At 43.8% G+C, this 26,697-nt stretch overlaps 2 protein-coding genes across 8 annotated transcripts in view; one reads left to right on the top strand and one right to left on the bottom strand.

Moving 5' to 3' along the window:
- Positions 1-23,955, top strand: part of LOC101077650 (rho guanine nucleotide exchange factor 9) — a 36,269-nt gene extending 12,314 nt beyond the window's left edge. For 2 of the 7 annotated variants that reach the window (XM_029847098.1, XM_029847101.1), the window contains 10 exons: positions 7,686-7,865; positions 8,494-8,583; positions 9,531-9,731; positions 11,472-11,651; positions 11,964-12,196; positions 13,195-13,324; positions 13,912-14,043; positions 15,641-15,884; positions 17,216-17,284; positions 19,736-23,955. In XM_029847098.1, the coding sequence (XP_029702958.1) occupies positions 7,686-7,865; positions 8,494-8,583; positions 9,531-9,731; positions 11,472-11,651; positions 11,964-12,196; positions 13,195-13,324; positions 13,912-14,043; positions 15,641-15,884; positions 17,216-17,284; positions 19,736-19,911 (1,635 nt within the window). In that variant the 3' untranslated portion in view covers positions 19,912-23,955. The other 5 variants (XM_029847103.1, XM_029847102.1, XM_029847100.1 and 2 more) reach the window with 5 other exon arrangements.
- A 774-nt stretch (positions 23,956-24,729) lies between these two features.
- LOC101068309 (ankyrin repeat and SOCS box protein 12) lies at positions 24,730-26,477 on the bottom strand. The gene is made up of 4 exons (XM_011610847.2): positions 26,236-26,477; positions 25,590-25,922; positions 24,973-25,501; positions 24,730-24,875 (listed from the first exon to the last, which is right to left on the bottom strand). The coding sequence occupies exons 2-4, from the start codon at positions 25,872-25,874 to the stop codon at positions 24,730-24,732; spliced, it is 960 nt and encodes a 319-aa protein (XP_011609149.2). The 5' UTR covers positions 25,875-25,922; positions 26,236-26,477.
- Positions 26,478-26,697: the final 220 nt, after the last annotated feature.

Genomic DNA, 26,697 nt, shown 5'->3' with positions numbered 1-26,697 from the left:
CTTATGTAATGTGCTCACTCTGCGTTTCACACACATGCACACACGAGCACAGCGCAGGGGGGTGGGGCGTGTTTGAGGATAGTTGTCAAATCTTGACTGTGATGCCTCATACAGCTCTCTTTGCAAAAAGGCGGGCTTTCAGGAGCCATCACTTTCATCACCATGTATGTGCAGAGAGTGCCCTGCAAATTATTTATGGCTTTAAAAATACTGTTATAGTGCACCCCTTTGGTGTAATCCTTTTAAACTTTTCTCCTCAGATCTTTTCATCCCAACCTCTCAGCTGCATGTGAAGACACAGCAGTGTGTGTGTGTGTGTGTGTGTGTGTGTGTGTGTGTGTGTGTGTGTGTGTGTGTGTGTGTGTGTGTGTGTGTGTGTGTGTGTGTGTGTGTGTGTGTGTGTGTGTGTGTGTGCGTGCGTGCGTGTGTGTGTGTGTGTGTTACCAGTGCTGAATGACCAGACTGATTTTTTTTAATGTCTCAGGAGCTGGACTCTTCCTCTTGCTACATCAGCAGTAGAAAAGAGACTGCAGCCTAATATATCAGTAAATGTGTCAAAGCTTCATGACAAATCATAGTTTAATTTTGTTATAGTTATAATCCCTCCATTCTCTGCTTTTCCTATTACGTTTAGGTCAGATATTTTTAAAATGTACGTATTCAATCACTGTAACAAATGTGGTTGAGTTACCCAAAAGCTGCTGATGACAGCGCAAACATTGCTTTTCTCAGGGTTGTGAGAATGAGCTTCAACACCAGCGCTGAGCACATATGACTTTTCCTTCCTCCATGAACTGAATTCTAAAGAAGATCCATCGAGTTTGGATGGAGCTGTGCAAGTCAAAGCCTTTTTTGAACCTTTATACACGTCGTGGAGATCAGAGACTGGGGGTCAGATATCAAGAAGTGTTGCGTTTAGAGGTACATGCTGCTGTGGGAAACTACTGCACTCTGAAAGCATCAGAGATGCTGCAAAAGCAATTCGAGTTTTTGAAAGTTTTAGAGAGCTACACTCTTCATGGCCTGATGTTCCACTAGTGTTTTATATTCAGGGAATGAAACACTTGTTGTTTGACAGTGGAGTTCTATTGCGGTGATCATGGTGCAGCATTTCTGGTGACACGATGTGAGACGGAACCTCCATTTTCTTTTTCGGGTTGAGAGGCCAGATTGGTTGCAAAATAAATGTAAGATGTTTTATGTAAATTAAAGAGAGAGGACCTAATATTTAATCAGACACAGCCGTTATCCAAACCAATGTTTTAAACATAGTCACATCTCTCCCTGTTACTCTATCAGTTTATGCATTTATCCACCCAAATGACCAGCAAAACAAACTTATTGCTCTGTAGAAGTGGATGATAAATTAGAGAAGCTTATATTTGCAAACTTTGAGCATGACCATACTTTATATTCCATTAATGTCAAACATGGTTTGTATGTATTTGAGCTATATGAATGCAGAAATGTTTTGAATAAAATACTAAAGACTCCAAACAATTCACTGAATTTTATGTTGACTGAACTTTTAACTTCAATAAATCTAAGTTACATTATACCATAAATGTATTTAAAAGCACTTTAAGGTAAATCAGCTGTAATATAATATAAATAACTGCAGCTTTATTATTTACGATGTCTGTAATGCATCTTTGGAGCGCTGGTGTCTGCGTTCATTCTAGCAGAGTGTCAGTTTTTTAGCTCCCTGTCTTCACAGTCCAGCACAAAGCACCCGATCGAATCTAGATCGGTGTCCTGGACCAGTGCCCTCACTTCGATAGCCAGCCAATAAATTACGTCGCCGTTGGCCCTGACACTAATAATGGATGGAATAAGTCTGGTTGAATCTGCAGTGTGATTGTGAGTGCCCCGAGAGGCTCTCCAAAACTCCCCCTCCAAAAAACACGCATGATATTTGGAACCCAGATATCAATACAAGTGCGGGCCGGTCCTGGACAGGATGCTCTATCAGCTCCGTGAGGTGGAAGACGTTCTTAACTGCTCCTACGGTTCTTGGCTGAGCAGTGAGGTCAGCAGCGCCTCACCTGGCTGGTCGTTCGGCCCAATCATCAAGGGACGACCGAATCACACACTTACTGGATGCAAACAAAAGCGCTGATGGCAAATCATTCCCAGAGTGAACCAAAAAGGGACAATGAGCGTTAGAGTTTCATGGTCACGGCCAGAAAAAGTTCAGCAAACTCTTCCTTTCTCATCTAGGATGTTTGATTTGAAACGCACCCCCTTAATTAATCACTGCTTGCATCAGTGATGCAGAATGTAAATGTGGTTGATAATCAGGGGCCTCTGACTGATGGGAGTACACAGGGAGTGAGAGGGAAGGCTGACATTGTGCCAATAAAATTAGAAAATGGTGACGGTTGGAGGAACGTGCATAAATGACTCTGACATTTATTATCCTTCATCGCAGGCTGTTAATGAGGAATGATAAATCACCAGGGCATGCTGGTATTTTTAGCCAGGGTGGGAGATGAATGAGGTTCTGGTCCTGGCCCCTGTGGTCACTCGAGTTGGCGAGGGGCTGCCTGTGGCCCCTCCCCTCCCCTCCCCGGGTGTAGGTGATGGCTGAAGCCGGTAGTCTGGCAGCAGAGCGCTGATCGGTATTAATGCGGGACCGCCTCTCACAGCCCGTCTCTCTGCGGTTCCCTCTCACCGGAAGGCAGCCGTGAGAAGCCTGTGACCATCCTCTCTTGTTTGCTTTGAGAATCGCTCGGCCTGACAGTCGCTCGTTTTAGGGGGAGAGAGAGATAGAGAGAGGGAAAAAAAGCGAAACACCGGCAGGTGTTACGAGGAGAAACCGCGGTGCAGACTGATGACGATGATGATGGTGAGGATGATGCATCTCTTCCCGTGCCTTTATGAATTACATCGCGTATCGTGAAGAGGCGTGCGGGGCTTTTTTTTTTTTCTCTCCCCCCTCTTCATTTCTTGCCTAACTGTAATGGTGGATTTTTCAGTCGCATTGCTGCTACGTGGCTTGATGGGAGAGCTGAATACTGCCCGACACTAAGAGCGCATCTCAGCATCGGCCCGCAGCGCTGCGCCATGGCCTTGGATGTCCAGACTTGCGCGGTGTTTACGGTGATCGCGTTTCTGGTGCTTGTGAACGTGCTGTTGTTCATCCTCGGTACACGTTAATGGATCTGCGCTTGGGGCCCGGTTCGCACCGCAGCACACTTTCACACAGGAGAGGAGAGAAAGGCGGTGCGCGTTGGTCGAGAGCGGGGACACCCGGTGCTCCATCACGGCTACGCGTTGAAATGAATGACGTTGGTACAACATAATGTATTTCTGTTACCCCCCCCACCCCAGTCCCTCGTTCTGTCTTGTGTCCTCTCGCCGTTTGTGATAGACAGTGTTGTCTGGTGGTGGTCGTAGTTGTGCGGATAAAGATCTGTGACGCTCTTACCTTTTTCTGTAGTGACTGGAAATTCATGTTCCCCCACATACAAACATGCCCCCCACCCCACACACACACACACACACACACATCGATCTCCCTCCCTATTGCTGTATGTTGTGGATGATGCGCACGGATTCATTGTAATCTCTGGTCTGTCCTTTTGGGTGAAAATAATAATCTTGTGCTCGTTTTCAACAATGGTGCTTGTTTTCATTCTGTGTGTCCGGAGCTTCGTCCACAATATGGCAGCAAATAGCTGACCAGTGATCCCTCCTCTAAGATAAATGGAATATCTGAAGCAATAAGAGGCACAAGAGAGGTTTTGGTGCTAATGATTATAGACCAGAGGGGATCATTGTGGTCTCAGATGAACAGTACTGTAAGCAATAGCACACAGAGCTAGGCCTAATAAAGGAGGGCCTCCGTCACTCCAGGGTTCCCCCATTTTAGATGCAGCTGAACTCAGCTCCCATTTCATAGCCCACAATATTTACACCTTTCCTTATAAAAACCCCGAGCATGAACACCCCTCTGTCAAGTCCGTGCAGTGTTCATCTTATTTGTAATTATTGGAATGGAATATATTATGCATGCCTATTTGTGATTAAAAATGTTGTTTTGGGGTAAAAAGCAACAGTGAATGACGGCTAGAGATGGAAATGCTTATTTCCTCTTCTGCACATGCAGGGACATAATCTAAAAGGATTGTAGGCAGGTGTCATAAATGTTGAATGAAAGTCAGAAATAGATATGCTAAAAGCCTATCCCATAGCCATCCATGACAGTTCTATTAATAGAGATGGTAGGCTGGTGAGGTGTTTTTTTTTTTTTCATGGTCTTTCTCACACTCACGCCTAAGTGCATTGTGTTTTCTCCGTCTTTAGTTAAGTGAGAAATGTTGTAGTCTTGTGAAGACCTTTTTGGCAGCTAGGTATTATGAGCATGTAACTCCAGAACATGCTGTGGTATGTTGGTTGTTGTTTTTTAATTACTGGTAAAAGAAAAATAAATTACAACCAGGATTTGTTTTCTTTCCTTTACAAAAAAAAGAGAAATAATTGCACATAACAGTAGTAATGTCAGCTGGAAAATAGTGGCAGCGCATTCTCTTGCAAGCGTGCGCGGAACTAGATCTGAACCTGAAGATTTCCAACCCATTTGCACAAACACGTGCGTTCTGATAGAGCTCTGGTAAATGCTGTGCAGTCAGATGCATCAATGTAGCATCAGGAGGACGGTGTGTGTGAGGGTGTGCGTGTATTTCTCACCAGTTTTAGGCAGAGCAGCTTTGATTGGCTCTCAGACTAGGGGTATAAGTGTATTACATAACAGGGTTCGCAGACACAGGGAGGACGGACCGCGAGACTTACTCAGTGCAGAAAAGAAGAGCCTCTTTCTGGAATATAGCAGCCTTTAATCGACATCACTGCTTCGGCTCTTCCAGAGGAGCGCCACCTCACCCGCTTTACAGAGATTTAATTATCATGATTGTATGAACTGGGCTTCTCCATGCATACACTCTCTGAACAGTTACATGCCACAAACATGGTAAGCTTTGTGTGTGCAAGCGTGTATGTATGTGTGTGTGCGTGCGTGCGTGTGTGCTCATTGTCTTTGCTCAGGAATGCTGTAGGTGTGTTGCTGCAGATGTGCTATGGCTAGAGAGAGAGGATGTTGGAATGCAGTGGAGCTGCCAGTGCAGTGAATGCTGATGTGATGTGCTGCAAAGATGATTTGAGCATCGCATTTTCATTTATTTGTATTTTTTTACAGTTGTTTGTGGAATACAGCGTTTGATTTTGAACTGAACTGAAAAGAAGAAACTGTCATACGTGTCCACAAATAGCGAGAGAGGTCTGCATTCATTTGCATTGACCCAAATACATGTTCGCCAGCATAAAGACAACAGTTTCGCCTTTCGGAACTTTGATGTCGTAACCGCAGTGCAACTACAAAAATGGGGTTATTACATCTGTTAGACAATATGGTAATGGGAAGTGTTGTGGTATGACTTCTGTCAGTTTGTGTGCCTGTGGACTTCCTGTATGTCATTTCATTAGGCTAAAATATGCTAAGGCAGGGATTGTCAAGATTGATTATGTAATGCTTTTAATTTATTCTAACATGTAGAGGGAAAAGGGATGCAATGTATGGGTAAGGGTGAAGCTGATCTCATTATGGAAACCAAGGGATGAGTGGGAACAGAAAAATGGGGGGGGTGGTCACTGAAGGGATTTCTTATTTCTCTGTCTCTTCCTCTGTATTAAAGCAGATTGATAGGAGAAATAATGGTTGTGTTTGGAGTGGACGAGGCTGAAAATAAAGGGATGCTGAGAGTGGAGGGTAAGCATAGCTGTAGACTGACCTATTGGGATGTCTCAAAGCAGTGGTCAGCAAGAGCAGGTTTCACTTTTCCTGCTGTTATTTCCACCTATCCTTGATAATATACATTTATTTGATATATATGATATATATATTTCATACTGCAGTCATTTCCCTGCATCTTATGAATCTTTTAAAAGTCTTTCTGAGTGCTATTCATCTGTCTGTTTCCATGGCAGCGTGACACATGTTTTTGCAGTAATCCCTCTCTCTGCCTGTCATATAGAGCTTTGAGACGTAGCGTAGAACCATTGTTGCCAAAGGTTCTAGCCCTGTATGCTACCTGCTTGAACTGACATTGAATTTAACATTTTGGCAGAGAGGCTATCCAGTAAAAAACATTTTTTAAACATTTGAAATCAAAGTATGTTCAGGCTTCCAGCTGCTTATTATATGTGGGTGCATCTAAAAGTGTCCTAGCCTGTCATTTTGTCAATACCATGTAAGCATCCTCAGCTGTCTCTATGACGACGGTTATTCTCTTCCCTCAAGACACACATGTACCGCCCTAATGTTCTTTCCCGGGCACTGATTGGTTTACTGTACCCCCCCCCCCCCCCCCCCCCCCCCCCCCCCCCCCTCCCTGTAGATGTCACAGTGAGCCATGAGGGTAGTAGAATCCTCTAGGTTAAAGGGACAGCTGTGCTCAGTCTGAGACCTTTAGTCTCACAGGGAGTTTGTTTAACAGCACAAACAAAGACACACACTCTGCTCTTTCTCATGACCTTTACTTTTACACCAGCATATAGATGAAATAGCTTCTTTTTTTTGTTGTTGTAGTGATGAGTTCCATTTTAAAATGTCTGTCTGTTGGGGGATTTTCATATTAAAGTCATTGGATTAAGTAATCTTAAATTCAGTTTAGAGACTAAAAGTGCCTCAATACAATGTGACCTAACGTCTGTTTCTCTGACATCTATGTCTCCAGGCCTTTGTACAACCTTTACCTAGAGCTTAAGCAGTTCCTGTCAGGCTTGGTTAGCACTGGCTGCTTTGTCCACAGCCCCAGAGGCTGAAAGCGTGGTTAGTTCAGTTCCAGAGACTGCTGATGAGCTCTCCTTTGGAGCATGCAGTTGGAACAAATAGTTGTAAATATATACTTGTGCATGATAGATGGTCAGGTTGCTTGATGGGAGGGTGATATCAGACTCGGGCCTTCCTCGGGAACACTGCCCCTCATCTTCTGGAAGGAATACAGATAATTGGTTCATATATCCTTACCGTTCGGATTAAGAGCATGTACCCACACAATGATACTGGACTCATGCTCCTGCACAGTTGTAGACAATTTAAGGCTTGTGTCCCATAATGTACACATCAATTATTCATGTAGCTAAAATCAATGTAAAAGATTTGATGAGTCATCCTGCCATGTTCCAAGGCAGTGCTGCAGATAAAATAATGCAGCCTGGTGAAAGCATGAAGGAAAGGAGATTATCCCTACACAATTGTTTGCCCCTCTGCATTTATATTACATTAACACATGTAATTATTCTAATGTCATAATAGGCCAATTACCGTCCCTGTGTGGCGACTGGTGCAGTTCATCTGAGCCGTGTATTTTTTCCCTCCATTAATTGCGCTTCCTTTTTTGTGTTGTTATGTTTTGTTGTGCTGTTCTGTGGTCTGTGTTGGCCATTGTGTTGTTCTCTTTGCAATCCCTAAGCTGCCAGTGGGCCCTGACTTAAGGGTGTGTATTTCCATCCATTACTAATCTGAGTGGGTTTAACAGCAAAGATTTACACCATTTGAGGCAAAAAAAGGGCTCTGTAGTAATAACCATGATGTTCTCGTGGGGTTTCCTATTGCAATTGTTTCATTTAAGGAGGGCAAAGCAAAAGTCATAGCTTTTTTTTCCTTTCCATTCCAATTTCTCCAGTTGATAAGTGGAGGTTCGATCGTAAACGCTGAGGCGGTATGGGACCACGTGACCATGGCAGACCGAGAGTTGGCGTTTAAGGCCGGGGACGTCATTAAGGTGCTGGACGCTTCCAATAAGGACTGGTGGTGGGGCCAGATTGATGAGGAGGAAGGATGGTTCCCCGCCAGTTTTGTACGGGTGAGTTTGCTGCTGCCGTGTTTGGCCAGTGACCACAGACACAACACACACCCACACACAGAGGGAAATAAAAGCACATAAACATATGCACACAAACTGATGAATACCCAGAGAAATTTGCACATGCACAAATTGGGCACATTAACATACTGTATATTCAGCGCACAATCTGCACATGGTCGCTGCACAAAGGTCGAGGAAATGTTGCATTGTGAAGCATAAACAATAGATCATCCTGGGATTAAAATACGGTAAACCAGCGCCTTCTTTGTGTATCAGGGAACAAAAATGTTAAGAATGAGTCACCTTTAACCTTCATCACCTTTAACCTTCAAAATAAACTTGTTTGGAACGTCTTCACATTATGATGTCTTACAAATGTGAGTTTAGGTAAAGCCAACTTAAATCTCTATGCAGATATTGTGTCTTACCACAAAAATTCTTCTCCTAGGCTACAGGCTTCCCACAGGAGAGCCCCCCCCCACACACTCCCCCACCCTCAGACACTTCTCATGGCCATTCCCACCTGTCCTTCCTTCCATATTCACTCCTGAGAGGGCAGGGCAGACAGGCTGACTGACTGTCAACCAAAAAGTATTTTTCTGTTCTGTCATTCTTTCTCTCCAAGGTGGAACCCCACCCTCCTCAGCCCCAAACAAAACAGGTTTTCTATATCAACCCCATAGCAACTCCAAGGTTCCAAAACACTACGTCAAAGGTGCGTTTATACCAGCTTCATCCACCCATCCAGCCTGCCCGCCTGCCCACCCGCCCGCTCCAGTCTGTCCACACAATACGCCCTCGACATCATTAGACATTGACAATGCCATGATGTTCTCACGTCATTCTCAGAGCGATCGATAGACAAAACCGGACGAGTCAAAAGTAAAGCCATGCTTCTTTCAATGGTCTCTTTTTCTTCAAATCAAAATTTTCAGAGTTTTGCCAACATCATTCATGTTGACATTTTTGGGTATTCAAATATCAATTCTGTTTCCTCTATTTACTATTGACTCTGACTCTTTCAGTCCAAACGCTGAGCTGGTAGTTCTCGTCTGCAGTCAGTGCTCCACCGCCCGTCACTCTGCTTGTCTGTGGCGCTGCATTTCTCATCCTGTGTTTGGCATTCAACCCGTTGATTCTTTGATGTCCTCCTGGCACACTGAGTGTCATCAGACGTTGGCTGCTGAAACCAAGGTCATTTGGCCTTGTCCTGTACGCAGGCGCGCAGTGCACAATGTCCGTGGAGCTGAGCGTGCACACAGGTGTGAGTGGGTGTTTTGGTGGGTGCCATGCATCTGTGAGATTGAGTGTGATCGTGCGTGCATGCATGCATATGTTAAAGGAAGAGTCGCAGCGGATTAAGCCTGAGTGATGAAGTCCCGGTCTCGCGGTTTCCTTGGCGACGTGCTGATCCAGCAGTCTCACCTGTTGTCCGAACAACTACAGACTTCTCCAGCTGTGAGACGGGTGTGAGTGTGTGAATGGCCGTGTTCCTTTGTTCGTGCTGATGAGGAGTGAACGTAGATATAGCGAGGGTGACGTGAGCACCCAACTGTACATGTTTATAATAACCTCTCTCATCAGCTTTATACATTTGAAACACAGCACATTTTCCCATCTGTGTGTGTGTGTATGACTCCGCGGGTGTATGTGTGCACTTAGCTGTGGGTGAACCAGGAGGACGGTGCAGCTGAACCGGCCGAGGGCACCAGCGAGGTGCAGAACGGACACTTGGACCCAAACAACGACTGCTTATGTCTGGGCTCGCCGCTCCAGAACCGGGACCAGATGAGAGCTAACGTCATCAATGAGATCATGAGCACAGAGAGGCACTATATCAAACACCTTAAAGACATCTGTGAGGTAATCAACGCATGCCCACACACACACACACACACACACACACACACACACACACACATATGCTGTGTGTTCTACTGTTTGCTCAAGTGCTAAAAAAAATTGATAAATTATTCAGCACTGACTTATCTGCCGTGTACTGTACGAGAGATGAACCATCCTTTTGGTGCTACCCAAGAATTTATGATTTTTAACACGCCCACATTCACACGTTCCTTCCAGACAGATTCTTTTCTGTTTATTTTGAACCAATCTAAAAAAAGTATTGTTGTTTTGTAAGCTGCAAATTTTTTAATGGCATGAAGTAGCAGAAGTTAGTGAGGCCAGAAATCAAATGTGCCGTTACATTTTGAACCATTACAAATAAAAAGGTGAAATTTCCACCTAATTATGTTTTGAAACATAACTTGATACATTTTTATAATTGATTATAAAATCTTTATTTCTGTTCCACAGAAAGAAATTTGTTAATCATTCTGGTTTTAATTTGTTTTTTTATGTAGTTTTTTTTTTTTTTTTTTTCTAAATTCTGGCACCGCATCCCAGAATTGCTCATGAAAAGGATATTTTTAAGAAAGAAAGGAAAAAAATGTTGGTGAACCAGGAACATTTAGCTTAATCTTTAGCTTTAGTGGTTGTATCAGCAGTTTTCCCCCTCATCCACCTACCGTCTATAAATGCTTTGAGAAACATTCTCAACTGTTGGGAACCCACAACTCTGCAAACCACAACAAAGTCAGAGGGCAGGTTTGGGGTGTAACTGTGCCAGTTAGGTTTCAGGTTGGTGAAGGGGGGTGAAACGGCTTTGTTATATGTACTCTTTAAACAGTGGTGACGTCACATCGGTGTTACAAGCTTTCAGCCAGTTTCCTGGGTTCAGCAGTGATCTCGCTGGCCAAGCAGTCATTTAATAACGTGGGGAATTGAACGATCAGTCATTTACTGTACAGGAAGGATGTGATTCCAGAGGGAGATAAAGACAAACAACTGGCTGTTTGTTGAGATGAAGCCCAGCCTTCCCATTCTTTTAGCCTCTCTGACCCACTATAACCAGTCCCTTTGATCAGACAGCTGCTAATGACTAAACATTTAAAACACAATCCAACTGCTTTTGGCCTTGGTTTTTAAGTTTAAAGGCTTTATCTGTTTTTTCTACCAACTCCGTCTTGTCACGTTTATTTTGTTGATACCTATTAATGTTCCCCCCATACAAATATAGTTTTACATTATTGTGACATGAGGTGTGTTTCTTTAGAAACTACTCAAAGTTTTATAAAACCTCCAAAAAAGTTTTGAAAAATTGTTAATGTTCTTGCAGTATATTTTAGATTTTACCATGAGTGATCTTAAAACCAGACAAACATTTACAAACATTATCCATGTTTCCAAGTTTTCAAACTTCACTTCAGACACACTCACAAATGTTTCTCATGAAATTTTAGAGGTTTGCACAGTTATTAAAGAGAGAGAGCAGGTCATATAGTACAGAAATTGTAGAAAATTATTTCATCCAGATGTGTGTTTGATATTTCACACGTGGGTTAAGCTTATATTGCTTGGAATATATAATCATTATTTCTTTTGCTAATTTTGTGAAGCCGTGGTACACCCATTGGTTCCTCTAGGGATGATTTTTAATATCCGGGATGTTTTTAGCGGCATCTGTACAAGGAGAGACAATTGCAAATGTAACAGTTTTATCAGCGAAGGCCTTGCTGTAATCTGGGGCTGATTTTGTTGCAGGGGTATCTGCGTCAATGCAGGAAACGCGTAGACATGTTCAACGATGACCAGTTGAAAGTCATCTTTGGGAACATCGAGGATATCTACCGGTTCCAGATGGGCTTTGTGAGAGACCTGGAGAAACAGTACAACACAGAGGATCCCCATCTCTCTGAAATTGGACCGTGCTTTTTGGAACACGTAGGTTGAGGATGATTTCCTTTGAAAATATTCTCCTGCATGCTTCCCAGCCGTAGCAGGTAGTTATCTGTTCGGCTTGTTATCCAAAGGTGAGAATTTAATTGTCTTAACTTGAGCCAGCAGTTAACTTATGGAGATAATGATATCACCATCAAACATAACAAGATAAAAAGATAATGATCTTGAGCAAGCGAAGCTAATAAAATCTGCTTCCTATCCTACAGAAGTTCATTATGTATTTTCTCATTATGTTTTTTCACCTCTTTTTTTTCTCCCCTCTAACATGGATGTTGTTATTCCTTTGTTCATCAGCAAGATGGCTTCTGGATCTATTCAGAATACTGCAACAACCACTTGGATGCCTGTATGGAGCTCAGCAAGCTAATGAGGGACGGGAGGTACCAACATTTTTTCGAGGCCTGTCGCCTCCTTCAGCAAATGATCGACATCGCAATCGACGGCTTCTTGCTCACCCCTGTTCAGAAGATCTGCAAATATCCGCTTCAGTTGGCTGAGCTTCTCAAATACACCGCTCAGGAGCACAGGTACGGCACACTTTGGCCAGTGCCACATTTAATCTGCTGAATGTGTTGGTTTTTAATGCAGCTTATGTGAAATCACAGGTGTGTGGAGTCAAAGCATTTTTGGCCAGGCGCTCTATTTTCACGCTGAAAAAGGCTCATCTATGCACGGACGCGGGGATAATTTTGACTTGGCGCCACACGTAGCCTTTTTCCATGTTTGTGTATTTACCAATTTACATGTAAGGTGTTGAAATGTTATTGCAGATCAAGACAGCAGCAGCGTATCATGAGGATATACCATCTTTTTCGGCCATTAGCATCTCTCTGATGTAGCTTCAGTGTGCTAAATATTTTCATGTGGTACATGGCCATCGGATAAATGTGTCCAACTGTGGATATAAATAGATGAGTGTTTAAATGTGAATTTGGACCTCTGCTGGCACTCTCCGCATAAACAGGGTGCGGAGATCTGTTATGGCGCGCAGGCACAAACACAAACATCCAGATGTGCAAATTCATGCATGGTGCAAACCCACAGAAACATGGTGTAAGTGATTCAGCGTGTCTCAGCCAGCTCCAGGTCATTCACAAACCAGGCATTCTCAGCCAGAGAGGGACAGGTGCCAGCTCTGCCTCTTCTCCCTGCCAGATCGCAGTGTTAGGAACTGTAGAGAATCTGCCAGATATAGGCCCGCTCTGTCACACACATTCACAGCTCCGTCACACACTTGCACATTATCTGCAGATCGGATCCACATCACAACTAAGCCAGGGAAATAGACCCTGCTCAATTAGCATAGATGCAGTCAGAGTAAACTGTGGATGATTCAATTTACAGTGAATATAGTGGCGCTGCGTTACTTTGACGGTAGCGTGGAAGTCGGGATGCTGTTTCTTGAGTTTAGAAATGTAAGGCTCATCTAAAGCATTCCTTGCTACAACAATTCAAGTATGGCTGAAGCTCTAACTTTGACTTTTGCATTCTGCCAGAGTAGTTTACGTGCACACTTTGTCTGCAGTGACTATCGATATGTGGCAGCTGCTCTGGCTGTCATGAGGAACGTCACTCAGCAGATCAACGAGAGGAAGCGAAGGCTGGAGAACATTGACAAAATCGCCCAGTGGCAAGCTTCTGTCCTGGACTGGGAGGTGTGTGTGGACGTGTATACGTGATTAAATCCAACTATATTATGTCGATAAACTGACAGATCACTGTGTGTCTTTATGCCCGAGTACAGATGTTTTTTTTTTCATTTATATTGCTTTTTTGGTATCTTAATAAACTACCTAGGTTAACTGTATATGTTCAAATATCCCAAATTGTCTTCAAAAAACACAAATGTCTTACTTGTTGCAATGCATATATATATATATATTTGACTTTCACAATTTCATCACATAAAAGATGATTATCTTTTTAAAATATCTTAAAGTATCTCTATACTGGTGCTTGAGAGGTACAGTAGATCCAACCTAGAGACTAGATGGATGGGACTGGCTTCCTGGCTTTATCAGGACTAGCTTCATTTATATTTCCAAATACATCTTTACAATAGGTTCAGTAATTGGTTTGTTTTTTTCGTTGTTTTTTAAGATGATGGACTTGACAGCGATCTTGATGACAGCATCAGAGTCAAAACAAAAACATTATGTAACTATTTTCAAGTCCTGACCTGAACGATAGCAGAGTTAAGCCTTCAGCATATGTCTTCTTTGTGTGTTGTGTGTTCATCTAGGGGGACGATATCTTGGACAGGAGCTCGGAGCTCATCTACACTGGGGAGTTGTCATGGATCTATCAGCCGTATGGACGCAGCCAGCAGCGAGTGTTCTTTCTCTTTGATCACCAGCTGGTCCTCTGTAAGAAGGTAGGCTTGCTCTCTTCTCTCTCTCCATCTCCCTCATCCATACATCTAGCTTTTCACGTTCTTTTTTGATGAAAGTATTATCTTAGACGATACATCACATGTCTGGTGGCAGACACGTTTAAAGACAATGTGACTTCTTTCTGCAAATAGATTATATAACACTGTTTGAGATGTTAGCACCCCCCCAGTGAAGACGTTTTCTAATCCTCTGCACCTTTCCCAAACGGGAGCTGTGGCTGTTTTGGCTGTAGCGAGGCTGTGCTGTCTTGTTAGATAGATGTTCATGCTCGGCTAAGCTGCTCAATGTGTTCTCACAGACACAAACGTAGACAGACACGTGTGCGCACACAGAGGAGCTGAATCATCAGCATCATCACACACTTGAATACACCAAAAGGAGAACAGATAAACACTTAAAATGGGCATTGTTTGTTTTTGTTGTTCTATCTTCTGTACTCCTGTCACTGCAAGTGTTCCCTTAATAAATTCCTCGCCCATACACCTTCAATTGTGAATTCTAGTCTTAGTTTTACACGATTCTGTAGCAGATCCTAAGTACTACATGCGTATTGGCAGCCCTGAGGGAATATTAGTAATAGGGTGCTGTTTATTCCCAGCTCCTCCAGCGCACTGACTCAGATTTGTCTTTGCATGCTTATTTATAGTAGCCTGTTATTTATTTATTCATTTGTTTTAGTTTATTTAGTTTGTTGCAATTAGACCAATATATTATATTGTCCCAGTACAAAAGCTGTGCCAGTAGGTGCCTGGGTTATCCTGATTTAGCCAACATGCAAAATATAGAAAGAGAACGTTTTCAGAATTAAGACTTCAATTAATAAATGATATGCTCGTACCTGCAGAAACACTTTCAGTCAAGCTCTTCAAAGTGATCTTTTTGGCTTCCTGGCAAATGTGATGTGTTAATATTAAGTATTAATACTACAGTCGAGACCCATGGTTAATTAAGTAAGTGTAAACTTTTATAAATCATGTGCCAGTAACAACACACACACCAAAAGTGAGATGATGGTAACAGGTTTGTGTGTGTGTGTGTGTGTATGCCACTCAATCGCTACATCCTTTCCAATCTATTCTTCAAGGCTGTCTAGTGTTTTAGTGGTCTCCAAACACACAAACAAGTAAATCATTCGCAGGAGCTCACAAATACAACTGTCCCCTGTGACTGAAACTATCACTGACCATGTAAATGGGGAGAATTCTCATCTGTCTGTGGTTGCTGCGGAAACATTGGTACAGCGTGGAAGCATGGGAAAATCCAGCTCTGCTGCAGCAGAACCATCGTCTCTGTGTCCCCCAGTGCCAGAACACCATTTATTTTGGCATTTGTCCACTGATACTTGTTGCCTTTGTTGTCCTTCATGGGACTCTGCAACCTAAAGCAGCCTGCAAACGAAATAGGATACACTGCGGTCGTTAGCTGTGGGCAACTCCAGCTAGTATCAGTGTCACAATAACCAAATAACTGTATTATGAGGTATGTGTGTTTACATTGTAATTGTGTTGGTGTAGTGTTTCCACAAACACCTGTAATGTTCAGCGCTCATCTTGATAAGTGCTTCCTTTCTTTTCTCAGGATCTGATACGCCGGGACATCTTGTACTATAAGGGCCGCATCGACATGGATCGTTACGAGGTGCGGGACGCTATAGACGGGCGCGACGATGACTTCAATGTGAGTGTGAAGAATGCCTTCAAACTGTGCAACAAAGACAGCGAGGAGATCCACATCTTCTTGGCCAAGAAACCGGAGGAGAAGATCCGCTGGCTCAGGGCCTTCCACGAGGAGAGGAAAATGGTTCAGGAGGATGAGAAAATTGGTTAGTTCTGCATCTGCGTGTTTGAAAAGCATTTCAGTCTTTCCCAGTGAGCAGAAGAGGTCCAGTCAGATGTCCTATTTGTAGCAATGTACCATGAAAGGACCTATTTCTTCATCAACAGGAAGTTTATCCTTGCTGACTTGCTGATCCATTTTATTTTAGGAGGTGGAGCCTGTTTTCTAGTATTTTCTTAAATTATTGCTGTCAGAGGAAGTGATTGCCGCTGTCATTCTGTTGATATAGTGAGGTCATTGGCTGTCGTTGTGCATTGGCATAAGTTGGATCACCGCCTCCGTAATTGCCAACCCGTCTGTAATGCGAAACTACAGCCAGCAGCTGGAGTGCAGAGTGATGTAAACACCACCGGATTTAGGTGGAGCTCATAGCGGCTGCTCCTTCCGGTTGTCTGACCGCACGATACAAATGACCTATGACTTATTTTTAGATTTATTTCATCGTTTGGGTTGCAGGGTACTCGGCTCTGCTGTGTGTTCCATGCAGCTCTGGACTCCTATAGACCTTTGCCATGGTTTTAGACTGAATCTGGCCAAAGCCTGTAGACAGAGAGATTCCAGCAGGCATCTTCCCTGTGCTCTGGCTCCAGGCCAGCATCTCTCACAGATTACGCCAACCCTGAGCTTCCTCTCTGGGGTCTCCAGGGCCACTTTTTGCCTGGTCCTTTGGAGCAGTTTACTTCCAGAGAATCTACCAGGGGCTAACTGGCCACCATAAATAAAGTAGCTTGTGGGTCTGCTGTCTTGTTTGAAACCCCTCTCCACAAGAAGGTTGTCAAGTGGCACTTCAAGGAGGGATTTCTTTGGAACTATAAAATAGGTACTTCTTGTGTCTGAAAAGACATTTTAAAAGAGTGAAGGATGTCACTGGAAAATGGGATTATTTCAGGTTTGGAACATATTTTGCCTTATTTCAGCAGTAAGAACTGACAGGTATGCCCACAGTACATGGGTCTGTTGTGGCCTTTTGGGTTAGGGTTTGGGCTGTTGAGAGTGGAGAACTTTCATCTGCCATCAATGTTTTAAGGAATCTAAAGCTGGATGAAGACGCAACAGTCTCAGTTTCTCTGTTTCCAGTTTTTTGTTGAGACCCAGAAAACTCTCAAAAAACTTTTTGAGAGTTTGTGTAACGTTTACCCAGGCATCATTTATGACAGCACACAATAATAAACTTCTCCTGTTGTCGAAGAAGTCGCTTGATTCAATCTTGTGTTTAGGGTGGATGGTTGTTTTGATGTATTTGTATATTTTCATATAGCTCCTTGTGACTCGTTACAGTCAAAATCTGACGTAAATCTTTCTAACTTGCTCTCTTAGGTTTCGAGATCTCTGAATACCAGAAGCGACAGGCAGCCATGACAGTGAGAAAGGTGACCAAACAGAAAGGTGAGGCAACAAGAAGATATCAGGTGATTTTCTTTTCTTTCTTTTTTCCCCTCGCTGGTCTGCTCTGTCTTCTCATCGCTGTTTACTCTTCACTGAATCTGCTTTCCTACTTTCTTGACTTGCCACGTTTTTGTTTTTTTTAATTAAACACACCCGCTGGGTTTATGACTGGGGAGCTGATGGCTAGTGGATTGGTGTTTTCAAGCTTTCAACATGGTTTTTCCGTTGAATCAATTGTTCGCCAACACGTAGACCAGGGTGGCGAGATATGCGTTGAAGTAACTGCTAAGCACCAATGAAAAGACAGAGGGGTGTTTGCATGGAGGATTGAGTTGAAAGGGTGATATCAACGTTTGGGACACGTAAATCCTGTCGCACCTTTAAAGATGACACTCGCATCTTTATCTGGTGCTAGAAACACCATGGTACGGGCCTCATAGACCTTTTACTGCATCATTTGCTTTAACAAAACAACTGCCCTGAAGGCTGCAGGTGATTTTAGATGACTGGAGCCATTGAAGAATCAGAAAATAACCTGGCTCCGAGACAAGTATCAGTGACTCTGTGGCACTTCAAGGGTGCACATGTTAGGATGCTAAGATCGTGACTAGGGGCAGGGGAGGGAGGGACAGATGGACTGCAGGTGGACAGATGGACTCAGAGTAAATGGGATTTGTGTGATCCAGGAACAAACTGGTGTGAATATCATAAAATACAACGCAAGGAAACAAAATGTGAATAACAAGAGAATTTGAGGGGAGAGACGGCTGAAAGGACACCACCATCTGAGGAAAGGAAGAGGACAGAAGACACTTTATACAGATGGGAGCCAACCACAGGATGTGATCAGCCAATCACGTTATAGATATTCAGTGCATCTCAACATGTCGACCGGAGCTCAAATTTAGCATCAGACTGTAAGTAAGTAAGAAAGGTGATCTGTCTTTGATATATAAATATCCAGTGAGCGGCAAATCTCGGGATGAACCTTGATGCCAGAGGTCAGAGAAAAGGGGCCAGAGCACGCTGAGATGGTCTTCAGCAGTAGAAGACTCCAAAAGATTCCCAAATATATGATTGACTTCCAAAGGAATTTAAAGCTAGGCTCCATCTGGGATGCATAAATATCACCTGACTTTGGTTACGTACGGCTGGGGTGCAGCAAAGAGCCCATGAGATGCGTATGGAAAAGGTCTTTGTGGTGCGGTATGAGTTAAAACCACTAAATACTCTGTAGTAACTTCACCAAATACTCACTGCAATAACATAAAAAAAGTTACTCAAGAAAGCCATTCGATCGAGGACGTGCATGTCCCAAAACAGCTGGTATCGCCCTTCCTGATTTAGCCATCTCAGTGTGAGGTTAGATGTTTAAACACGTACCATTACTGGTAATTTTGCTACCAGCACTTTCACAGTAAGCATGTCCATCCATCCAGGTGCTAATTAACCTGTGACCACTGCTGGAATGTTGTCTCTGACATTAGGACCCCCTGTAGACATCTGTCAAGAGTAAATGTCTGTTTCTAAGTGCTGTATGTGTACATGGCTGGCACAAGGTGAAGTACTCTCTTGAATTTCAGATTCATTTATAGATTTCATCTTGAGAAAGAAGGCCATGTTGTATGGACATGGTTTGAAAATGATAAAGGTATATCCACTAGAGTTTTCCTTAGAGCTAGCACAATAAGATGCCATGGCAACAGCTAAGCAGCACTAGGGGCTGTAGTCATGAACTTTGGCACTAGCCATGCGTTCAATCTTTTCTTATCCTTGTTTTCAGGATTGCCTAAAAATCTGTTCCACAAACAGAAATGCACCAAAAATGTCTTAATAACTAAACCAAAACAACTAGCGGGATTTTTTTCTCGTGAAGCCATGGCAGCTTTTGACTCATCTCCGAATATCGATTGCATCTAATCTCAGAATTGCACTAGCATAGTTGTGGTGCTTGTAGACCGTAGCTAAACTACATTTAGGCTGTAGTTAAGTGCATATTAACAGCTTTCTGTTGGCTCCAACTTTTCAGTATCGCCAGGTGTTATTCAAACAAACGAGCTGCCGACAAACGCAGAAGAACAGCCTGGTTAGCTCACCGTCACCCATTGGTTCTTTAGTTTGCCTGCCACAGGGTTTGTTTGAATAGCATCTTTAGTGTCCCTTGTCTCATTGCTAGAGCTGAATTCCACTTTTATTTCAATTCAGCTTCCATCATGTTAAGATAAAGGATCATGTCTCAGGTGTATTATGCAGGAATGTTGGGACTAATAGCTCATTCCGTGCATCATTGGCTGTTTTCTCTGGAAGCATGATTTCATGTTGTGTTGTTTCTCTGTCAGATGTGTTACTGACGTTTTTCCCCTGTTATTCCCTTCTTTTTCCCTCTTGGTTGCACCATCGCACCTCCTTCCTCCCCCTCCCTTTTGTGTTCTTTTGCACCTGTCTTCCTAGGTGTAAACAGGTGCACGCCCCCCTCATACCCGCCTCCGCAGGACCCTCTCAGTGTGGGGCAGTATGAGGTATCGGAGGACATGGCACAAGGAGAGGTTTTTGAATTCAGTCAATCCAAAAGAGGCCAGGCTCCTTTCTGGCAAAATTTTAGTAGATTAGCTCCATTTAAGAAATAGAGATACACAGACTCTCCTGAAGGACCAGCTATTTTTCTTAGAAGCACTAAACACTGGACGATCGTGTTCCATGAAGAAGAAAAACAAAAACATCCAACACGTGTACACCAGACTTTAACGTTAAGGACCAATATTCATAAGTGTGAATGGAACACCGCGAGGACTGAAGAGAAGTCGAGTGAAAAGGAAAAACAACTTTACAATCCATATATGTTAAGTCCAATTCTTTGTTCTAATGCATCTCCAGCTAAGTCGACTGTCAGCAACCTTCCTCAGATTCTGCATTTTCACGCCATCTGAATGTTCCGGAGTTACTCAGATTGTTCTATTGTTTTATTTTAAAGCCATCGTCCAGATGGAACCGCGAGGCCGAGTGAGAGCATTCTGTGTCGCGCGTTTGTGTCCCAAAGCTAAAATCCTGCTGTGCTGCAACGACCTGAGAAAGCTTGTTGCATTCTTCTGAATGTGAGACGGAATTCAGGTTGATTGAAGGATTCGTGTGAGGCTCCGCTCTCAACGCCATCCTACCCAATTGTGCATCTGGACCTCACCTGGACGCCCTGTACTGCTCTCTCGTTACCCCTGTGCATGCTGCAGCCGCCTGTTCTCAGCAGTCACAGCGTTTCCTCTTATGCTCTTGGCAACAAACCTGCTGTCCTCTCTATCTCTCTACCCGCCTGCTGGGGCTCTGTGAGTCACTGGCTCCCAGAGGAAGAGCGTCATTGTTTTGGAAACCTGCCACTGGCCACGGTACGATGGGTCAGGAACAGAATCAATAGTCGGAACACCGATAGAATATTTACATCCTTTCGCCAATGAGGTCTGACAGGGTATTCATGCACGATCACACCGACGGGCTGCAGGCCGTTCTCGACAGTGGGTTAGCCACTTAGATGAAATGGCTAGAAGCAGGAAATCTGCAGGCTACGGTCGGCCAGCTCTTCCCCGCTCTCCCCAGAGACCACCCCTGTAGCACTGTGCCAGCAGCTCACTGGATTTTTGGAAAGAGTTCAGCCTACCTCCGGAACACATCAGAAAGCATCCACTCAGAGCTAAGGGAATGTGACATGTTGGCCGCCGTCTAAAATGTCTAAAAAGTCTCTTCCACATCAGCTGTGAGTACAGAACAGTTTATCCTCGGGATTTGCTCTTATTCTCCAAAGCACAGCAGTCCTGAGGGGGTCTCTCCTTAACAGCCCTAAACAGCAGAGGGGAGACCAAAGGAGCACCTGGGGGGGGGGGGGGGGGGCACAGATGGATTTGTGCATTATGTGGATGTCCAGAGGGTTCATGGGTCGCCAAAGACTCTAGTTTCAAAAATCATGCCAGCCCCCTTCCCAACGAGATCCTGTCCAGGTCGGAACCACGTTCTGCCAATTAGCCGTAGCCCAGCCCGATTGATTCACTTCAGTCACCCCACCCCACCCCACCCCACCCCACCCCACCCCACCGGGGCAGCTCTGAGAGGCCCAACACCTCTCCAGCTTTAGAGCACTTCTGACGGAGGGCAACATCAGCTAAGGTGTATTCTTTTCTACAGTCGGAATGTGAGTGGCACATCTGTCCTTGGTTTGTGATTCTATTTCTTACCTCTGATACAGAAGTACATTTTGTGTTGAATTCCAACACCCCATGGACAGTACATATACAGTATGACAACTTGTGCAATGTGATATAACATTATATATCTTCACTATTCACTACAATGTAAGTTGGAAGAGTTCTATATTGTTCTATGTCATTTGTTTGCCTTCTTATAGGCCTTATAACCAATTGGAGGAAAAAAGACATTACAATTGTTTTGTATGTTGTGTAAATTATGTTTTGTTTCAGTAAAGAAAGTTGAGAAAAGGGTGAGTTGGCTGCTGGTGTCTGTAGAGATGGCTCCCAGTGAGATTGTTGTGGAAGATAACGTTCTGGTCTTGTGCAGCAAACGGTAAAAAAAAGAAGAAAAGATCGGTTCCCAGGCCATGGTAACCTCAGGTCCCGTGCTACCACCCCTCCCCTCCCCGCCCCCGTTCCCCACCACCACACACACAGACATATTCATGCACACTCGCAGGCCCGTTCTGCTGCGGAGAAGAGAGATGCTATCTAACAGTGCCTTCCAGCATTCCACTAGTGATTATCTATTCAGTTTCACGGGCAGATTTGAATTAGTCATGTATTTTCCCTTCAGTGGGAGACTTGCATCTCTCTCTGTCTCTCTCATACTGGGAGAATCTCTTTTTCCCGGTGCTTGAGATCCACTAGGTCAGCACCTCTGAGGTCAGGCCTCCTCCTGTATGAGTAGATGCTGTGGTGTCTGACTGAAACACACAAATCTCACTATTAGAATATGTTACACATAGAGGTAATGTTATTGCACAAAAGGTTTATTTTACTTTCAGACATTTAAAGGAGACAGAGGTTCTTTATTATCTATTTAACTTAAAAGAGGATTTAATTTAGTAGACTAGGGTGTAAAAAAAACACGTTTCATTAGCTCACATAAGCTTCACATTAGTATACTATTAAGAGTGAGTTAAGAGAATCATCTATTTTACCTTTATTAGTTGCACACTGTAAATAATGTAAAATAAAATTACAGATCATATATTTGGATATTGGTATTTTGCGTTGGAGACGAATGTTGTTCCAGTCCTAGCGTGCTGTAGACCTCAGTACCAGGTAAATGCATGCTTGTGGCATCCAATATTTTGCATGAGACTTAAGAAAACTCTTAACAGATTGTTTAGTTTCTTTGGGTTTTTTTTTTTTATTTCCTTCCCGAATCACAGAAGCTGCCATTTGTGAACCCATCAGATCTCACTAAAGGGAGTAGTTTTCTCTGTCCACCTGTCCCCCGCTCACTGTCCACTAACGCTTGTCTTATTTATTGTCAGGTTTTGTTGGGGGAGGCTGTCGGGACATATTCTGCTTTGTTTCCTCCCCCCGTGCTGACTGAACTCTCAGCAGGTGAATGAATGCTCTCTGCCCACATGAGATGGGCACCGAACCCTCATTTTATTCAACGTTCCGCTTCTGTCCTTCTCATTTAAAGGTCAAACCGTTTTCTTTAACGCCGTTAACCGCTGAGGCAAAAAAAAAACGGGTATCATTTTTCTACGACGGCCGTGGATCAAATCATCGTGGGTGTGTGTGTGCGTGTGTGTGTGTGTGTATAGATTTGTAGTCACGCAGATGAGGGGAATAAATGCGAAACCTCTCGGGATGAGCTAAAAATAAACATAATCCTGAACACACATGCACTCAGTACTTCATTGAGATTCACATTGTGCTCGTCGCTGCTTTGGGAACGCGTTCGTCACGACTCGCCAGCGCAAATGAGTTCTTCTCTTCTTTTGACCACGTGCGGTATCAAGCGCTGCCGTTCGGACCCCGTTCATGGAAGGATGTGTGGCGTGCTTTTAGTTTCTGTCTCATCCGACCTTGTTGCTGAGAACTTTTCGTGCCACTGAAGATCTTTCCTTCAGTCAAGTTTGCGGCCTGTCTATGGGATGCGTCACAGCCTCGTGCAGGCCGCGCTAGTGCCGCTCGCTCCACCCGTGCACACTCGCATAGCAGCGTCTTCAGTTAGGAAGCCTTTGCATCTGGTCTATGATTTCAGAATAGTCAGGGTACAACAGTCTTCACCGAGCCATGTATTGATGTGGTGTTCAACGACAACAACGGAAGACTGACAACTCATCTTTGGAATCTGTTCATTGTATAATATCATCTAGTTTGAGGTCTGTTTTTTTTGTTTGTTTGGTTGGTTTTTTGCCTATTGGAGAAAAATCACAGCATCCTTTGTCACCATTAGCAATTTATTTTTTTCTGGGTGGCCTTTTGGGTTTGATTATTTGTTGTAGAAATGAAAATCCTGAAAATAATGCCTATTCAATCCAGAAACTGTGAATGGGAGAGTGGAGATTCCAACTGTATGTACATTATATGTTTTGATGTAATCAGAAGCACTGGGAATATGTTGTACTTTGCTGTAAAAATGAATCCATATCTGATATAGCTGTACTTTTGTTGAAAATAAAACCTCTACAGAAACCAAATGTCAAGCGTCAGATGTGCCACTGAAAACATCGTGCTGGGCTTTCCTGTAGTGGAGCATAATTTCCTGTTTCGTAGGTGTTCGTCCCAACTGACCCATTAACTGTAGGAGGCATTATGAAAGGAAGGCTTTGAAACACGAGGCAATAATGCGAGGATGCGTCTCAGGATTCTCAACTTTGACTCATCAACTGTGAGCGAGCGCATGAATATGCAGTAATTCATATGTAATGAGACTTATGTAAACATAATCCCCCAGTTGGCCACGCTGAAATTTAGACTGATCACTCTGCTTGCTAACATGATCAAAGATCAAAGACACCCTGCTGTGTTCTGCAGAAACTCTGCCTGCGTGTGTTTGTTCTTTTGAAGAACACACCTGAAACTCTATTTGATTATGTAATAGATAAAGATGGAAAACTTATTGTTTTTCATTTTTCTTTCGAGGTGAATGCAGCAGAAATCAGTATTACTGCGGCCTCTAGCGGTCAACCTTGGTGCTACACGTCTCAAGGACAAGAAATTCTTAAACATGGAACCCAACAGGAAATGAACCTTCACAAAGAATACTTAAAAATCAGCTTTATATATTCAAATCACAGTTAATCATAACCACAAACCTCAAAGTAATTCTTAAAATAAAATAAAATAAAAAATACCGGGACATTTTATAGCAATGTGTAAAAACAAAGAGAATGCCAGTGGAATTACTCAGCAATCAATGAGTAAAGACAGTAGAACAGGTCAGACACTCAGTAGCAAACTTGAGCATCATAAAAGCTCAGCAGTGCTGTGCTTCAGGTACTTCCTCAGCATCGGAGGTAGGTCCAAACTGTCAATCCCAGCCTCCTTATCAGGAAGTGTGAGGTATCTTCGTATCGAAAGCCGAGTCTGCGCCATCAGTGTTTTGGGACAAACTGAAGTGAAGACAAATCAAACGTGGATCAACAAGATTGTTTTTAGGCCGTGACGCATTTTTGTGTTTGTGTAAAAAAACTGTTTTCGGCATCTCACCTCTCGCTTTGAGCAGCAGAGCCAGAGCTTCATTCTGCTTCGTAGATTTATCCACAATCAGTGTGGGCAGATACACATCTGCCCCGAAGTCTATGAGGAGCTGGATGTACTCCACCCCACATCCGTACCGGAGACACATCTCCACAACCGTCTTTGGCTGCTTGATCCTGGCCAACATCTTCTCGTCTGTGCAGTTATAGTTGGGGTTGGCTCCGTGGAGGAGGAGCAGTTTAAAGCAGTCCAGGTGTCCATAAACAGCTGAGATGTAAAGGGGTCCTCTGCACGCTGTGGCGTTTGTGGCCCACTCTGGAACTTTGGGTTTCACATCTACCTCTGCTCCGAACCTCAAGAGCTCTCGGAGGACATCGATGTCCCCCTCCCGAGCAGCGGTCAGGACTGGCGAGCAGTTGTTATACTGGCTACCGTTGGGATCGGCCCCGGCCTTCAGCAGCGCGACCACACAGTCCAGATGTTTCCCACTAACGGCGGTGAAGAGCGGAGTCTGAGCCTTCACGTCCAGGCTGTCAACCTGGATTCAAACACACCAGCAGACTGTCAGCATATGCCTGGTGACTTAATCCCATTGCACGCAGCATTATGGCCTGTCCTGATCTCACCTCTGCACCGTGATCCAGCAGCACCTCCAAACACCTCAGGTGTCCCAGTGCAGCGGCAGTACGCAGAGGGGTCACCGGGACGCCCCAGCCGCTTAGAGCATTGATGGACTTCCGGTAGCTCCCCTGAGACAAAAGCTCACTTAACAGAATAACATCATCTCTGCTCACAGCGTTGTTCAAGGCCTGGCACTGCTCGCTGTGCTCGTCCTCCTCCTTTGGCTGCAGCAGAGAGAAGATCTTCGAGATGTCCATCAAACTCATGTTGGCAGCTTGGCCCAAGATCATTTAGCTCCGGGCTGAGGCAAGTCAACGCTTCTCCTTCTGAATCGCCAACTACAAAGGAAGACAGAGCTGTGATGCCGTGGTTTATTGGACATAGTTATTGTGATAATAGTAACAATGGATATTGAAGTAATAAATGAATGCATGTGAGATTCCTCTCAAAGACAAATGTATCTATAATTGCTGTTTTACAGGGTAAAAACAAGATAAAAGTGAAATTACAGCGCTAAAGAGCAAATGCGCCCCGATTTATTGTGCTCCTTAAGCATTGGTATCAAAATGGAAGCATTTAATCTGCAGATCAATGAACAGCAATCATTTTAAACAAAAAAAAATGGATGTTTGTCCCAAAACGCCTACCTACCATCGAGGCCTTTCAGGTGTTCTTTCAGTCCAAGAAAAACCGCACAAAATGTGGGGGGAAAAAGAAAAGCAAAATCCACCAAGGCGTGTGAAATACTTCCAGCAGCGTTGTAAGTTCGGAAAAAGTAAAGTGATTTTAGTGTGTGTGTGTCTGTGTGTGTGTTGACGGGGAGTCTGCTCTCCATGGGGGGTGTGAGGGGCTAATTTTAGGTCACAGGAGTGTCTGGCTAAACTTCCATTCTTGGAGAATGTAGGTTCAGGATTATAATTAGAATGGTGTTGTGAGTGTCCCCCAGGAGGACATCAGAGTGTGTGAGAAGCAAAACAAAGGAATAAAGACATTTTAGATTGAGGATTGTGATTGTGGTCTTTTTGCTGCCATATGAGGAGCCCACAAACGATTATTTGTATCTGTATCGTGCTTCCTTCTTTCAGGCTTAGGAAGCCATTTTGATAAATGTCA

This window comes from Takifugu rubripes, chromosome 14 (genome assembly GCF_901000725.2).
Source record: "Takifugu rubripes chromosome 14, fTakRub1.2, whole genome shotgun sequence".
Taxonomy (NCBI): Eukaryota; Metazoa; Chordata; class Actinopteri; order Tetraodontiformes; family Tetraodontidae; genus Takifugu; species Takifugu rubripes.
Note: the sequence above shows the minus strand (reverse complement) of the source record. Positions and strands in the feature narration are given on the sequence as shown.